The sequence below is a fragment of the Arvicanthis niloticus genome, chromosome 23 (assembly GCF_011762505.2).
Source record: "Arvicanthis niloticus isolate mArvNil1 chromosome 23, mArvNil1.pat.X, whole genome shotgun sequence".
Taxonomy (NCBI): domain Eukaryota; kingdom Metazoa; phylum Chordata; class Mammalia; order Rodentia; family Muridae; genus Arvicanthis; species Arvicanthis niloticus.
Window position 1 is genome coordinate 40163373 of NC_133430.1, and position 17591 is coordinate 40180963.

General features: G+C 42.5%; 1 protein-coding gene across 8 annotated transcripts in view; it reads right to left on the minus strand.

The window, feature by feature from the left end:
- Syne2 (spectrin repeat containing nuclear envelope protein 2) overlaps positions 1-17591 on the minus strand; it is a 309215-nt gene that overhangs the window by 163611 nt on the left and 128013 nt on the right. For all 8 annotated transcript variants that reach the window (XM_076921989.1, XM_076921988.1, XM_076921985.1 and 5 more), the window contains exons 36-45: positions 16307-16507; positions 15291-15462; positions 14693-14805; positions 13562-13764; positions 12330-12449; positions 11951-12242; positions 10743-10894; positions 8489-8798; positions 6098-6262; positions 4301-4642 (exon numbers count right to left, since the gene is read on the minus strand). In XM_076921989.1, coding sequence (XP_076778104.1) covers positions 4301-4642; positions 6098-6262; positions 8489-8798; positions 10743-10894; positions 11951-12242; positions 12330-12449; positions 13562-13764; positions 14693-14805; positions 15291-15462; positions 16307-16507 — 2070 coding nt within the window. The remainder of the gene's footprint in view (positions 1-4300; positions 4643-6097; positions 6263-8488; positions 8799-10742; positions 10895-11950; positions 12243-12329; positions 12450-13561; positions 13765-14692; positions 14806-15290; positions 15463-16306; positions 16508-17591) is intronic.

Genomic DNA, 17591 nt, shown 5'->3' on the forward strand with positions numbered 1-17591 from the left:
CACAGTTTGGAGAATCAGACTAAGTAAAGGATGCCCAAGTTCCTGACTCAACTCTCTGGGCTTCAGTTCCCTAGCATAACATCTCAGGGTCAGGACACACACTTTCTTTTTGGCTTTTGGGACAGAGTCCCTTGTAAACCAGGTTATCCTCAACTCACGGTATAGGAGAAGCTGCCCTTGAATTCTAGATTCTCTTCATCCACCCCCCAAGAGCTCAGATTATAGGCATGCACCACCATTCCTTACTAAGAGACACACTTTATATGGTTTCTTTGAAGACTAAGGTTTTAGGTCTTTGGAGCATGTTCTCAAATGCACACTGCCGATGACTGTGCTTTGGAGTTCACTGGTCCTATGGGAGAATAAACTCTGGATTGTAAACAGTGTCTCTAAGATGAGAAGCAAGATGTTTATACTGGCCAGAAGGACAAGGATGTATACTTGAAAGATGAAGTGGGTATGAGTCCCAACAATGGGTTCTGCTATTCACGTATGCACATGCACAGAGTGTGTGTATGCATGTGTGTGCATATGTGTTTAGGGTTCCCCTTCCCCTCAAGGTACCAGGATAAACACCAGCTGACACAAACCTCAACCACCACTGTTTTGAACCCTGCTCTGACTCCTTACATGTTCTTCCCTCCCCTCTAAGCATTGACTCTGGCCATGTGTCCGCTTGCTTACCCACTGCTGGAAGCCTGGCTCGTTTGCCCACGTGAACAATCATCTGTCTTCTAGGATTTACCTACCCATGTTTCCTTATGCATCAAACTATAGATGCTCAGAATTCTTTTAGAAAAGAACAGAAAACCAATTATATGTGGTGACAAGGAAATTAGAAAATCATTACAGACAAAAAGGTTTGGGGAGTTCTGAAGCAATTCTGTCACACAGATTGCAACCTGGGAAGAATGGGACAAGAAGGATCATGCCAATTAAGCAGGAATGTCACTCTAATTGTTTTTAAAATGTAAAAAATTAGGAATGCATGATGTTCCTTGTTTTTATTCACTCTCATTTCCTTTAGATACTACATGAAGTCATAAGAAACTGGACAGTCCCCGCCTCTGATCACCTCTTCTTTAACTCACGTGACCTTTACAGGAGGGTGGAAGTCTGAGCAATGGGTTCAAAGACAGAAATACACAATGATTCCTGGCAAGCACAGCCATGTTTCCAACAAAACTCAAATCAAATGTTATTGGAAAATATAAAAGGAAAATATTTACTGCCCAGAACTATAAAAGAAACAGAGAGAGAAACACACACACACACACACACAGAGAGAGAGAGAGAGAGAGAGAGAGAGAGAGAGAGAGAGAGAGAGAGAGAGAGAGAGACAGGGACAGGGAGGGAAAGAGACAGAGAGAGACAGAGACAGTAAAAAGGATTAAAAAGCTTTTCAAGTTCTTCTAGGGACCCATTATACTAATCTGTTAGGGGCTCAGTGGTTAAGACTGCTGCTTTCTGCTCTATTGAAATGAGCTGAGTCTGGATCCCAGCACCTAGAGCAGTTGGCTTTCAAACCCCTATAACTCCACTTTCAAGGGACTCTGCATCCATGGACACCTGCACATGTGCCTCTGCACACACACATGCAGTTACAAAAACTACATGAACAGACACATGTGTACACACACACATGTGCACACATGCACTCAGAAACTACACACACACACACACACACACACACACACACACACACACGCTCAGATAGATACACATTCACATAAATAATAAAAAGAAGTCCCAAAATGTATCTCAAGAAACTTCCTCCAGAGTCCAAAATGGCATGTAGGGAACATTAATGAAAGCTGTGAAAATTGTGTCTTCACATTCTATCAGAACAACTCACCCTAAATAGGTCTCAATAAATATTTTAGATCTATCTATCTAGATATCTATCTATCTATCATCTATCTATGAGAGATATGAGATTGTGCATGTGCTACAGCATTTGTATGAAGGTCAGAACACAACTTTCTGAAGTCCTCTTCTACCAGGTGGGTCCCGGGACTCCGACTCAGGGTGTCCAGTTTGGCAGCAAGCAACTTTATCCATCAAGACATTTCACTGGCATTCAATCGATGTTCGGTGAATGAAGGGCTTGCCTTTGCTATAGCAGGTACTTTGCTTGTCTTATGAGCAAGGCTCTCACTACTGGAACAGCTGGGACTGAGGCTCGGCCACACTCTCCAGCATTGTTACCATAGTTTTGGATCAAACAGTTGTTTTTTTTTTTTTTTTGATCAATCAGCTTTATCATGAACTGAATCGTTCCCTCCTATGCCCTGTGTGTTCATTGTGCTAAGGCTCCCACCCAGCTATTCACACCGAGCTGTGGCATGGGCTTCACTACACCTGGGTCTTACTCATAAGAGTTGATCTCTGACCTCCCTCCCCCATGGTACTGTTCAACCGTGACTGGTCTTAACTTTACACAGTGAGGTGTTACTATGTATATAATGAGAAGATGACAGCACTGGTAGTAGAAACACAAAATGCAGATTCGGGGAAAATGTCACGTTACAAAAGAAGAAAGCATGTTGCTACAGAATCAAAATGACCTTTCTGTAATCCAGACTTAGGAAAATGATTCCAAGTCCACAATGGCTAGTTTTATGTCACCTTGACACAAGCTACAGTCACCTGAAAGGAGGGAACCTCAATTGAGAAAATGCCTCCATAAGATCTGGCTCTAAGCATTTTCTTAATTAGTGACGGATGGGGGAGGACTTAGCCCTTTGTGGGTGGTGCTATTCCTTGGCTCCAGGTCATCCTGGGTTCTATAAGAAAGCAGGCTTTGCAGTCCATAAAGAGCAAGCCAGTAAGCAGCACCCCTCTGTGGCCTCTGCATCAGATCCAGTCTCGAGGCTCCTGCCCTGCTTGAGTTCCTGTCCTGGCTTCCTTCAGTGACTCCAATGTGAAGTGTATACCAAATTAACCCTTTCCTCACCAGCTTGCTTTTTTTTTTGTCATGGTGTTTCATCAGAGCAGTAGAAACCCTAACTAAGATAAAGTCTTAAATTCTTCTACTATGAAAAACAAAACAAGACACTCTTTTCAGTGAACTGTCATACATTCTCAGTAATTCTTTCATTTAAGATTCAACTGAAGCGTAATAAAATTAAAAGCCATTCTTGGATGATGATTTTCCTGCAGTTTTAAATCTATTCTATTGAACCAGGGTGTCATAGTAAGGATAGGATGGAAAAATTTGTTTACAGGTGATTAGACAGCTTGACAGGGTTGACAGGTGGTTAGCCCCTTCGGCAATGCCGTGTATTTGCTCTCAGAAGGGCTGAACTCTTCCTGTACAATCGTTAGCATCATATGCAACAAGCCGGATGTGCTGTGCGGGCCTTTGGCCCCACTGCCATGAGGCAGAGGTGCTGAGGATGTACGACTTGCTGGGTTTCACCCTGGATGAAAAAAATGGAAGCCCCACATTCTGGGAAAAGGTCCCACATCAAAATCAAAGGGGTAAATGAAGAGTGATAGAGGCCTTCTGTGTACATATAGAGGGGCGTGCACCTCCATACCACACACACACACACACACACACACACACACAATGTATATGTGTGTATGTATGAACATATACATATAATCAAGACACACACATGCATACATATAAATAAATAAATATACAAACAAATAAAAATTTAAAACCTCTTAAAAGTGTTGTAAACAACATTTTAAAAGAGAAGAAAAGAGCTACAGGAAAACACACTTCTTCTTTCTCCTTAAGAGACTCAGGAGCCCAGCACCGGTGTTTCTCACTAATGACCTGGCAGCGGCTCCAGCTGTATTTGCACTAAAGCAGTGACAAAGAAGAGAAAGGAGTCTATTCCTTTGTAACAGTCTCTGGTTTCATTTACAAAATTGACCAAATGTGGGAAAAAAAATAAGCTCTGGGATATATATATATATATATATATATATATATATATATATATATATATATTAAACTGGGGAAATGGCTAAAGCGCATTTTCTTTCTTTGCCTTTTCTAATTTGCCTTTGTGCTCCTGACCCACGAAACTGTATCTGATTACACAGCGGTGAGAATAATCAGCCTAAATTGATGACTGACATTTGAACAGACTGAACAGTAATATTTCACCACAGAAATCTGGACCATTTTCTGAGGGTTCTTTTGACAAGTGAGCTTCACAAATAGCCGGTCCTTTGAGGACTTAATTAGGAAATCAGAATGCTTGATTTGAGACTCTTTGGAAAGACGAACACCTCTTTACTCTCAGACTCAGTGTCTAGAGAGCACAATCACGGCACTTACCGTGCTTGTTTCCCGGTCTCCCCCTGACTCGCCCACTGCTGCCGACTCCTGAGTGGGCTTGGGCACCTCAGAAGTGGCCGGCATCTCTTCACCTGGCAGAGAAAACTTTACATGTTTTTCTGTCGAGCTTTTGGATTTAAGGATGCTGTTGAGACCGTTTTCAGTCTCTTGCTTGGCAGATTCGATTCTGTTTTCCAAATCCTTTTGTTTATACTTAAGTGATTTTATGTCATCTTTAATAATCTTCTGTCCCACTGAAGATGTATTTTGCTTGATGGATTTCGCTAATGCAGAAGCCTTCTTTAATGCGCCGCCCTGGATATGGAGTCTGCTCTCCAGTTCCTGGGAGTAGAGCAGAGTCTGTTATAGAAAGTATCGCCATTCTGGCCTCAGAAAAGTGGGCTGACATTTTGTAAATCATAAAGTATCCTGCTTCACTAATATAAAACGTATATTATAAAAATGAAAGCGTTAGTACTTCAGAGAAGAAACTTTGGGGAAAATTTTAAACCACTGTGGCATTCCACATCAAATTTTCTAATAGAAGTTTCAAGTTCTCATAAGAACTAGGAAATCTGTACCAAGTAATGAGGAAAATGTTTGTTGTACAGTCTGTCAGTAGGCATTTGATGGGTATATTTCACTTAAGATACAGCTTGCTGAGATGGAGAGATAGCTCAGTGGTTAAAACAAAGCAAATCAAAACGCTGACTATTCTTCCAAAGGACCTGGATGTATTTCCTAGCTTCCACATGGCTGCTCACTACCGTCTAATTTCAGTTCCAGGATATCCAGCGCCCTCTTCTGGTCTCTATGGGGACTGCATACACATGGCACATAGCCACATGCAGGCTATGTAAAGTAAAAATAGGTAAATCGCCAGATGTGGTGGCATATGCCTCTCTCTCTCTCTCTCTCTCTCTCTCTCTCTCTCTCTCTCTCTCTCTCGTTCATTTGTTCGCTTGTTTGTTTTTCAAGACAGTGTTTCAACAGGTAGCCTTGGCTGTCCTGGAACTTGTACACCAGGCTGGCCTTGAACTCAGAACTCAGAGATCTGCCTGCCTCTGCCTCCCAAGTGCTGGGATTAAGGGCGTGCGCCACCGCTGCCTGGCTAGATCAGGCTTTTCAAAACTCAAACATTGAATGAGTACCCTCACCATGAAAAGTATCAAAAGGGATAAAGAAATCATTTGGAATGCCCATATCCATCTAATGCTAGTATTTAAAATTAAAAGCTAATTTTACACAGGGCACTACTCGGGCCTGCAGCACTGATGATTTTAAAAGTGGTGAGAAACCAAAGGTGGTTTGCAGGGTGGATAAGGCCATTGATCTCCACTAGCGGGTGCAGCGGCTGCAGGGAAGGAGGGAGGGAGACTCACAGGCTCTACCAGAATGAAAATGGACAGGGAGACATCTAAGCAATTCCTATTTGTCCAAGCTGGAGAATGCAAATGGGTTCACTTCCTCGAGGTCATTCTATGCTGCCTTCATCCTCTAGCTTCTCAGAATCCCCTGGAATTTTGTTGTTTACGAAATGGAGATAATGAGGTGTGACAGGCTAGTCATAGGTAGAACTATCTGTTCTAAGGGCCTACTGAATCACTGTTCAAATGGCTTCACCAGTGGACTTGACCAGTAGAGAAGCATGCCTCCCTCCATTTTTTTTTCCCGAAGTGCTGAGACCTTTCTAAATAGCACTTGAATTTCTTTGCTCAAAGTTACCGAAAAGTCAAAGTTGTCAAGAATGTGATTTTTCCCCCAAAATGTGTATTATATTTGGACATAGCTTAATACCTGTAATTTCTGCATTTTCTCCTTAGCCATTATTTGGTTCTTAGATCCAACACAAAGACTGAAATATTCCTTGGAGATATCATCCAGTGTGGTGTTTAGGTCTGTGAGGCAAACCTGGTATGAACTGTGTTCTTGAACATGACCCTCTAATTTTTGCACAGAATCCTAAAAAAAAAAAAAAAAAAAAAGTGACAACTAAATATATTTTTTCACTCACTCAAAGTAATTATATAATTTACACAGACTTACTTTACAAGATTTCATATTGAAACAAGAACATGCCCATAACTGACCCAGAGTTGTTAGTGTTTAAAATGTCACTAAAGTCTCCATATCCTGATAAAAATTACTTAATAAAACATTTGCTCCTCACATGCTTCCTTAATTTCCTTCCTAAATGCAATTTGTCAAGAGAATTATAAAACAAAATGACTACAATTTATATCACTAAATCACAAACATTAATAAGTAAGGTTTTATTTGTTGCTTTGAAGCAAAAAGTATGCGTCTCAAAAAATGACACAACGAGAAAGCAACCTATCTCCACGATCCTCTCAAAAAAAAAAAAAAAGCAAGCAAATTTGTGTTAGAAAGAAGTAGTCATAACTCAAAAGCAAAATCATCTTCAGGTCATCTCCCTGGGCTAAGGAAGGAAGAGGACCATATCTTATTAGACATTCAGCAGAAGTAACCTATAGATGATTCAATCAAGTAGACATCCAAACCTGTGCCCACCGCCCAGAATTTGTATAATCTGGATTTCTTGGTCAGGTAATCCTCATACTGAAGCTGGCTTTCAATGTTTAAGGAATTAAAATTAGTTTTACTGAAAGAATGGACTCTTATGACAAGAGGACAATTTATCTGAACTCATTCAATTACAGATCATATGGAAAGATCCAGGGGAGGGACATGGCAATTTATATGAATTGTTACTCTAGATGGATGAGTGGGTGGATGAATGCTATATGACTAAGCACATCAGTGGTTGTGCGTTGGTGGATGAGTGGATGCATTTGTTTACAGATAAATTTGACAAGTGGGTGAGTGGATGAATAGATGCATGGATAGGAAGTAGATGAGTGGATGGATAAAAAGGTAGATAGATGAGTTAGTGGATGGATGGATGGATGGATGATGGATGAATAAATGATGGATGGATGATGGATAGATGATGGATGGATGAATAGATGATGGATAGATGATGGATGGATGGATGATGGATGGATAGATGAATACATGGATGGATGGATGGATGGATGGATGGATGGATGCATGGATGGATGCAAGGATGAATACATGGATAGATGCATGGATAGGGAGGTAGAAAAGTAGATGGATAGATGGGTAGATAGGGAGATGAGTTATTGAATGGATGGATGGATGGATAAATGGATGGATGGATAGATGTGTGGATTAGGAGGTAGATGAGTGGATTGATAGGTAGATAGGGAGATGAGTTAGTGGATGGGTGGATGGAAGCACAGATGAATGGATGGATGCATGGATGCATGAATAGATAGATGCATGGATGGATGGATGGATGGATGCATGGATGCATGCATGCATGCATGCATAGATGCATGGATGGAGGGATCAGTAGATGGATAAATGGATGCATGGATAGGGAGGTAGAAAAATAAATGGATAGATGGGTAGATAGGAAGATGAGTTAGTGAATGAATGGATGGATAGATGGATGGATGAATAGATGAATGAATAGATGAATGGATGGATGGATTGACCAAGCCCGCTCAGTCAAAAAGCTCTCCACAATGGATGAATGGAAGCATGGATGGATGAATGCATAGATGAATGCATGGATGGATGAATGGATGGATGGATAGATGTATGTATGCATGTATGTATGTATGTATGTATGTATGTATGAATAGGGAGATAGATGAGTGGATGGATAAATGGGTAGATAGGGAGATGAGTTAGTGGATGGATGGGTACATGGATGGATGCATGGATGATGGAAGGATCGATGGATGCATGCACGCATGGGTGCATGGATGGATGGATAGATGGATGGGTGGACGCATGGATGCATGCATGGATGGGTGAATAATGCTCACATAGCCATCTTCATAGAGATGCCTAAGGAACTTGAAGCTATCTAACTACTGAAAAGGGGAATTTCAACAAGAGAAAATACCGTAATCAACACACAATGGCTTTCTCTATTAAAAGTGATTGGAGGAAGATTCCTCCCTTCTTGGGAGTTGGTATTTTCATGTACAACTGAAACCCATTGAAAGCTTTGGGTTCAGCAAAAGAACAACCTCCAAGCACTAGTTCTGCAGAAGAGTCTCGTGTCTTGGCTGTCACGGACACAGTCAAGGCCCAGTCCCTGTCACACAGATTTCCTCTGCCCATGTATCTCACCTGGAGCTGCTGGAGAAGGCTCTCATGCAGGTGCTTCACTTCCAGCCACGGCTCCTCGCTGAAGCTAGGATTTTTAGTGCACTCCAAGAGATAATTGCCCTGAGATTTTAGCTCCTCTAGCAAGGATGTCAAATCTTGGGCTTTCTGGAGGAATTTCTTATAAATTTTTAACTGGGCTTGCTTCTCTGGCAACCCAGGCTGTAGAGCAAAGCCTGCTTCTTGTTGCTTCTTCAGTTCTGTGAGCATCAGCCTCAGGCCCTCCTTACTCTGCAGATACTTCTCTCCTTCTAGTACAAGCTTTTCTTGATGGCTAAATGTTGCAAAAAGAGTTTACAAAAGAAACGGCATTAAGCAAAATGAAGGGGCACTTTGTATACTCTATTCAACATACATTATTTGTAAGTGGTATTAAAGTGATATCAAGGCATGTTATTTCCAAGGACCCTAGTTAACATTCCAACCCTTTAAACAGTACTAAATGTAGCTCAGACATTATTTGAGTATTACTTAGGGATAATTTTTGTTACACAATTAGTGTTTATTACAAAATAATGTTTTACTTCCAAACTAGTCCCAGCAATGTTTATTACACTTCAATATACTATAACATCCTACTTTACACTTATATAAAACTAGTGGCTGGAGAGATTGGGCAAGTCAAGTGCCTGCCTGGAAAGCACGAAGACCTGAATTCAATCAACAGGGCCCAATGTCTAGAAAGAAAGAGAGAGGGGGAGAGGGAGGGAGGGAAGGGGGAAGGAAGGAAGGAAAGAAGGAAGGAAGGAAGGAACAGAGGGAGGGAGGGAGGGAGGGAGGAAGGAAGGAAGGAACAGAGGGAGGGAGGGAAGGAGAAAGGAAGGAAGGAAGGAAGGAAGGAAGGAAGGAAGGAAGAGAGAAAGAGAGAGAGAAACTCAAGTGTGACAGCACAGCCTTACAAGTACTGTGTGTGTGAGAGAGGAGGAAGCAGGTGGATGCCTCGGGCTCACTGGCCAGCCAGTCTACTTGACAATTCCAGGCCAGTGAGAAACCCTGGCTCAAAGACAAGGTAGACATGCCCAAGACCACCATCTGAAGTCGACCTCTGGCCTCCACACATATGCATGCATGCATAAACACACACGTGCACGTGCATGCACACACACACACACACACACGCATAAACAAACATGCGCACACAAAGTGTTCAATTTGGATTCAATTCCAAATAAGAAATGTGCTATTTAAGATATGCTAGTAACTGAAGGCTCAGGAACCATTACAGGAATGGAAGAGTATAAGAGCCAGTGGTCAAGTTGGGCCAAATGAAACAGCTTCTTCTGGACATGACAAGCCTCCGACACTCTTGAGCTCATGGCAGCCATGGTTGCCAGCACAAGATCAAGTCAGGTCAGAGTCTAGCATAAAAGGGGAGGGGCTCATGAGCCCTGCAGGGTGTAGTTCCTGGTAGGGGCACCTCAGTCCAGTTGATGACCTCATATCCATGAGCATGTGGATGGCACAAGGACTCTGGAGGTTACTTTTTTAAAAAAGAGAAAAAACACAGAATTGAGAGAAGATGTGCAGGTGAGGGGTAGCTAGATCTGGGAGGAATAGGTCAGTATCATTAAAATGCAATACATAAAATCCTCCAAGAACTAATAAAAACATGATATAGTGTCTTAAAGGATATGCTATAAAGAAGAATCTTCACAAGAGAAACTAGTTATATGGCTCGAAGGGTAAAGGGGCTTGCAGCCAAGTTTGATGACTCAAGTTCAATCTCCAGGATCCACAAGGTAGAAAGAGTGACTTGGCTACAGGGTGTCCTTTAACCTCCACATGTGTGTTGTAGCACACACATATCGGCACTCACACACACACACACACACACACACACACACACACACACACCATTTTCAACAAAAAGAGAATCTTCACAGAAATATGTTTATAGGACAATGTTTACACCTAAGAATTTCTTAGACTAAGATTTAAAATAATTCATTATTCCACAGTCTCCCCATTTTGGATGCTATCAAGGGAAGGCATTAGCACAGGAGCAGGGAGGAAAGACAAAATGGGTCTGTTGCTAAGAGCCCCACAGGCTTCAGGCTTCAGCCACCCTAAACAGGGCCACAGAGACTACCAAGCCATCTCTTGGCTCTTCTGGAGATCTACCCCACGGTGGCCACCCCTCACAGACTTCTCACCTGTAGCTATCTTATCCAGACACTTATTATGGTTTTACTGGGCATGGAAAGCGGCCAGCCTTTACCTTAGGTATGTGTTGGCTAGATGGAGCGTGTTGTCCCACTGGTTGCTGAGGTCCATGAGGGTCTCCTGAGCCAGCGGGGTCTCGCAGTGCTCTGTTTGTCTCATCACCATCTGGATTTTAGCATCCCCTTCCGGCTTCAGGGCAATGATTTCCTGGAATTAAGAAGGTTCTATAACTTCATCTGAATTACTCCCAGATATCAGATATGAAATAGTTTTTGTCAGGCTTATATCGTGATGCTATTTCATAATAAACCTTTCATTTTATATATACTCCAATGATGAAGACACCTCCCCACTTCACAGTGTACACAGTTGATTCTTAATAAAGAAGTGTTGGTTTGAACTAACTGTATTCCTGCTCACCCTTCATCTTCAAAAACCCTGACAAATCCTCCTTCCTGGCCACTCTTAAGATTGATACGTTTACATATATCTAAGACGTTCATGTGTGGTCCTTCCTGTGAGCTCTGTTCTCCAGGGCTAGTTCCCAGCTCCCTGTCCCTTCTTGGTTCTGTTAAAACTAAGCTCCTGTCTTAGAAGCAACCACTCAGGACTGACACTGCCTGGAGAAACCGTGTCTGGAGACTTACGACAGTGATTCTGAACACTCATTCTTAGCAGCCCTTGTAGCTCACTGCTCATCGCTGCTTCCTGCCGTGATCCCCAACAGACGTGATTCCAGTACACACCCTCATGCTATCCCTGCAGTTCTTAACATGTCATGTTTAGTGACTCTCCTCTTGGATGAAGTCACAGCTCTAGAGAATCCCCCGCCTCTCCGCCTCACCCCATACACACTATGCAGCCAGTGATGCTTCATGAGCAGAGTTACCTACTCCCAAGATTCCTCTCTACCCCGGCCCTTCACGTTGTAAGCCTTCAGCTCTCCCGACATAGATGACTCTGTATCCTCCCAGACTCCTGCTGTGAGGTAAGAGGACCTTTATCTGCCACAAGGGATGATGAAATAACTGGCCACTGCCCTCTTGGAAGAGAAGAATGTACCTTCTCGTTTTCATATGCATTAAATTAGTTTTAGGCCATCGCCACCCTGTTTTTCTTGTAAGCTCAGCGATTTGAATTTCTTCAACCACCCCACACTGGTCTTATTTTCTATTAAGAAAGAAATCTTTGCAGTTATCCTCTGAAGATTTTTCAAAATGAGAGTTCACGCTGACCTCTCAAATTTGGTTTCCGCGGTTATACCTTTATTTTTTGGATTCTTTCTTCGAGTGGCATTTTGCCTTCTGATGAATTCAAAGCCATAAGGGACTCTTTAATCTCTTTTATCCAGTGAATGACATCATGGGCTAGATCATTAAAGCTCTGGTCTTCAGCAGTTGGTAACTTCTCCTCTTCCTCAATTTCATGTAATTGTCTCAATAAAGCCTGGTATCTATCAATCAGATGCGTGGATTCTTTGATTGTCTCCTCTCCCTCGGTGAGCCCATGCTCCTTCAGAGAGTCACTCAGCTGGGCCAGAGTCTCAAACTGCTCCCTGTAATTTCCAAATACCATTGACAGTTTATTGGAGCCCAGTGAAAAAAGCACACTCCCAAATGCATTTCGGTGAAGATCACCCTACCTCTTCCTAGTTAACACTTGGGAAAACAGATCCGTTCTCTCTCCTGATGCTTCCATTTCCTTCCAGATCTCTTCTTGATTAGTCAACCACTTACTTAGGCTTCTGCAATCATCTTCCAATCTACAAGGCCAATTCCCAGATTAGAACACAATATAAGAAAAATGACTGGGCAGAAACCAGAGGGTGATACAGCAGCTAGATTTTTACTGCTTATTTAAAACAAACAAGCAAATACCTTAACTTGATACACATCTACACTTAAATAATTATTGCCGCCGGGCGGTGGTGGCCCACGCCTTTAATCCCAGCACTTGGGAGGCAGAGGCAGGCAGATTTCTGAGTTTGAGGCCAGCCTGGTCTACAGAGTGAGTTCCAGGACAGCCAAAGAAGCAAACAAATGCAGGAAGTTGACCAGCGAAGAAACAATGTTTGGACTCTCCTCTGAACCACTGCCATTTTGGATAGCTCGAAGAAACCCCTTAAGTTTTGTATTCCCAGCACAGAACCTGGATTTAGAAGTCACAGTCAGTGTCTCAGCTCAAAGGTAGAAAGCTTGTTGTGAGAGGCCTTAGCTGCTATACCAATAGGGGGAGGCAAAGAGGGGCTGGAGATTTGGTGCAGCAGTTAAGAGCCCTTGCCTTTTCAAAGGAGCTGGGTTCAGTTCCCAGCACCCACATGGCAGCTTATAACCATCTATAACTCCAGTTCCTGCAGAGCTGACACCCTCTTCTGACCTCACTGGGCACCAGGCACACACGTGTTGCACAAGCGTACATGTAGGCAAACATCCATATGCATAAAAATCAGTATTTTTAAATGTCTACTTTTGTATGAGTGAGCTCCAAATCCATGGATGACAATGACAACACATCAAAATCATTTGACAACAAACTGTATCTGTATTGAAATGTACATACAGCCTTTTTTTTTCTTTCTTGTCCACAATCCTTAAATATACAGTATAACAACTCTTTATATAGCATTTACATTGCATCAGCTGTTATAAGAAATCTACAGATGGTTTAAGTAAAGTATATGGAAGAATGTGCATCAAGTATTGCAAATATCATGCAATTTCCAGAAAGGAACATCCACAGAACCCTCCAACCAGTTCCTAAGGGATAGCAAGGAACAGCTGCACCGATCTCACTTGGGAAATTGGTATGCATTGACTGTCTCAGCATGTGTACCCATGCTGTAGTGAACTGGAAAGCACTACCACAGTATCCCACCTCAGTAGCTGCTGAAAGGAGTTATTCAGCTCCTCTGCTCGGGCCTGGCATATGGATTCCATGTTCTCTAACTCCAGTTCTTGACTCCCGAGCCAGCTGTCAAGCTCTTTCACGTGAGCTTTGGGTAAGAGCGTCTTCACGTGGCGTAGAACGGTCTCCACCTGCTGTATTTTACTATTTCCTCCTCCAAGAGTCAAGAAATCCTTAAGAAATACAAAAAGTCAGTTACACCTACAGTAAAGTCAAATGTGTCTGCCACACCCTTGGGCTAGGACGCCATGGCTGACGCCAATGACAGAACACTTCCAATAGTTCTAGAAGGGAGGTGTTTGTGGGGTGTGTGTGTGGTGTGTGTGTGTTTCTGTGTGGTGTGTGTGTGTGTGCGTGTTTGTGTTTGTGTCTGTGTTTGCATCTGACTTTCTGAGGCCTACATCAAGCAAAAATACCACTATGACACCGCATGGGAACAAGATGGAGAAAGCTAACATCTCCTCTCTTGGTGATGCTTCAGTTCTCGTAAGTACTGTCTTCATTCTCCTTCTGGCAATCCACGTGTGAAACTGAACAGATTATCTTTATTTACCTTTGCCCAGATCCCCCCATCCCAGTGTTCATGTTTCAAGGTCCGGGTATCAATTTCTGAGGCCCATGAAATGAACAAATGTAAAAATGAGCAGAATTGATGCAATGCTATGTTCTGAAACCTGGTGCTGGTGACCAATTAAATACAGGGAGCGATATGGTATGAGGTTTGCACAAGCTCCTTTCCAAGGACACAGGACATCACTAGAGGGAATTGGAGCCCCATCAAGTAATGCATTAAATAGGACAGCAATAGTAACAAGGGAGAAAACGTACAAGATACATGCAAACACTGCATCATTGTATATAAAGGACCTGAGTATCCACGAACATTGCTATCCCTGAGGCTGGGGGAGAGGGGAAGTGCTTGGAGCTACCAACAACCTTAAGAACATAATGTACCATCTAAACAAAGTCAGAGGTCCCAGCTATTGGGGTCAGAGGTGGGAGAATCAGTTAAACACAGGAGATCAGGGACAGCCCAGACAACGTAGTAAGATTTCTCATAAACATTTTAGTCTTGATAAGCTTTTGGCATCTGTGTCTTACAGAAAGTTTTTGCAGCTTTTGTTCCATGCTCAGTTTTGTTTCCGGTGGTTCAAAACACTCCTTAAGATTCGTTTTGATGTTGCTGAACCAATCATTAAAGTTCTTACACTGCTCTGCAGAAGAAAAAAAAACCGTCCATGTATTCAGACAGTAGTTCATATACTTGATACACAAGAGACTAGGAGCTTGCTTCCCACAGCGGTGGGCAAAGCCGTGACGTGTTCTCAAACCCAGTGCTGAGGACCAGTGGAGTACAGAGAGCAATCTGGTGTACTTTTTGCACAAACACCTTTCTAAGCACACGGGACATCCAAAGACATCAGCAGAGGCAGCGTGCTCACAGACACACCCACACTGACCACACTGGTCCCTGTGACCACAAAATAAAGATTTAAGGCTTGAAAAAAAAGGGATATTAATTATACCAGACATTAACAGTGTTTCCCCCAAGGGACTTATTCAAATATTATTCCTTTAAATATGGTCTGTGCAAGCTATCTGGAAATCTAGTTTAGACCAGCTTTTGGGCCCACAGTGCTGTTTCCATATTCATATTTCGAGACTGTCAGAAACAAAGTTGGAGACGCATCATGCTCACCATTTAAGAACGTGGCGAAGTGATCCTGCAGAGCGCTCTTTTTGGTATTAAATAAATTGCTGACACTTGTGTACTGTCTTTTCAGTTCGGAGAGCTCTGGAGTCAGGCACCCGATCTGAGTTTCCAGGATCGTCATACTGTGCTTCTGCTGGAAGATCTGCTGCTGGATTTCCTGCACACGAAATAAACCGGTCACTGCATCCTCAAACTGGCTCACTTCCCCCAAAGGTCACGAGCTCCGAATTACATACATGTCTGTATGTACATGTATGTACTGGTTTATCCATACATGTGTGTGCCAGTGTGTGTGGAAGCCAGAGGTCAACCTCAGATGTCTTCCTTAATTATTCTCTACTTTATTATTATTATTATTATTATTATTAATTTATTTTTATTGAGATCACTGAACTTGTAGCTCATTGTAGCTGGCCAGTGATCCCCTCTTCTCAGCTACCCCTATACTAAAGCTACCATGTTTGGCTTTTTAAAAAAAAAAACTATGGAGGCTAGGAATCTGAACCTGGGTCCTCCTGCTTACACGGCAAGGGCACTGACCACTGAGCCATCTCCCTGGCCACAGAGATTTTCACTATTTTTATAAGCCCAAACAATTTTCAGTTGAGAAACTATGCTTTCTACTTCATAGCCAACTTATAGTACAATATCATTTACGTTTTTATATTTATTTATCTGATATATGTGTGTTGTTTGATGTGAGTGTGTTGGTGCCATTGTGGACCCATGCAAAATGTCATGTGGATTCAAGGGAGGATTGAACTCGGGACGTCTGAGCTATCTCACTGGCCCACAGTACTTACCCTCAGCTCCCTTTCCCTGATTTTCACTAACTACACAAGGCCCAAATCACCAAAAGTATGTGTTAGAGAAATCTCAGCGGTAGAGAGGACCTCTTACTTAACATGAACTAGGTCTAATCACTAGTACCACCAATATAGATTGTAAAGTAATTTTAAAAAGTATAAACATAGGACAGGGGATGGGCAACTGGGTGGTACCTCAAGCTTCGTGAAGATCTCCAGGCTATCGGAGGGAGACAAGGCATTTAGGAGGGACTCTGTCATCCCCATCTGGGTCTTGGCCTGGTCCAGATCCTCTCTCAGCTCAGCTGTGTTTCCACTGGGCACGTAGCTATTGGATTCTCCTGTAACATGTGTTTTTACCTCTTTCATCTTGCTCAGGACAGAGGACTCCATGACCTGAAATCACCAAATGTAGGACACAAGCAGTGAGGAGCCTGTGTTGGCATACCTCAGACAATACTCCAGAATAAATGGACAATGTTTCCTCTCAGAGTGAAGAAGATTCTTATCACATTGTTCTATATTGGTGCCTTAAAAGAAACAAGAACTAAGGCTGGGTGTAGTGGCACACACCTTTGACCCCTGCATTTGGGAGGCAGAGTTAGGCAGATCTTCAAATCTAGCCTGGTCTCCAGCAAGGTGTACACAGAGAAACCTTGTCACAAAAAAAAAAAAAAAAAAAAAAAGTAAAAAAAAAAAAACAAAAAAAAACCTATATTTTTTAAAAACAGAAATCAACATTTTCTAAGATAATAATTGGAATCCTTATTCCCAAATAAATTGATTCTAGCATGCAAATTGAAATATTATGGCGCTCAAGAGAGAAAAACCTATTTCTGAACACATAAATGAGATTAAAATGCATAGGAACATTAATAGCCTTGTTTTGTTTAGAGGCAGGATCTCACTAGTCTCCAACTCATGATCCTCCTGCCTCAGCCTCCCCAGTGTTGGGATTCCAGGCATACACCACTTTAATGTGTTCAGCAGGAGGTATGAGCACTTCACATGCAGCCTGAAGAAGTCTAAGGAACGTTCCCAGGGTCACAAATCTAGTAGGCTGTACAGATAAGGTGCCATCCAAGAGACCTGCCCAGGAGCTTGTGTGTAACACTACATCCCTTCAGCCAAATGAAACTGAGGTAAATCTCTTCATGCAGCAGAACAAAGTTATCCTTGAGGCAATTTCAATGACCTTCCTCAAGACAGATTCTCCTCCCTACACACACACACACAGGAAACCACTGTGGCTTCGTGTGTAATCATAGCCAGCACTGCTCCTCCGTACGGCAGGCATGTAAGGAAGAACAGGGAGAAAAAAGATGCACACACATAATATTATCATGCTGAACGTGGTCCACACGGCTGCCTATGCAGATTCTTAAAGTTTCAATTGAGCACAAATAAGTAATCATTCTACTTTTACTTTCTATTTAAATTTAGACTGTGTGGATTACAGATGCCATTTTCGAGGGGATAG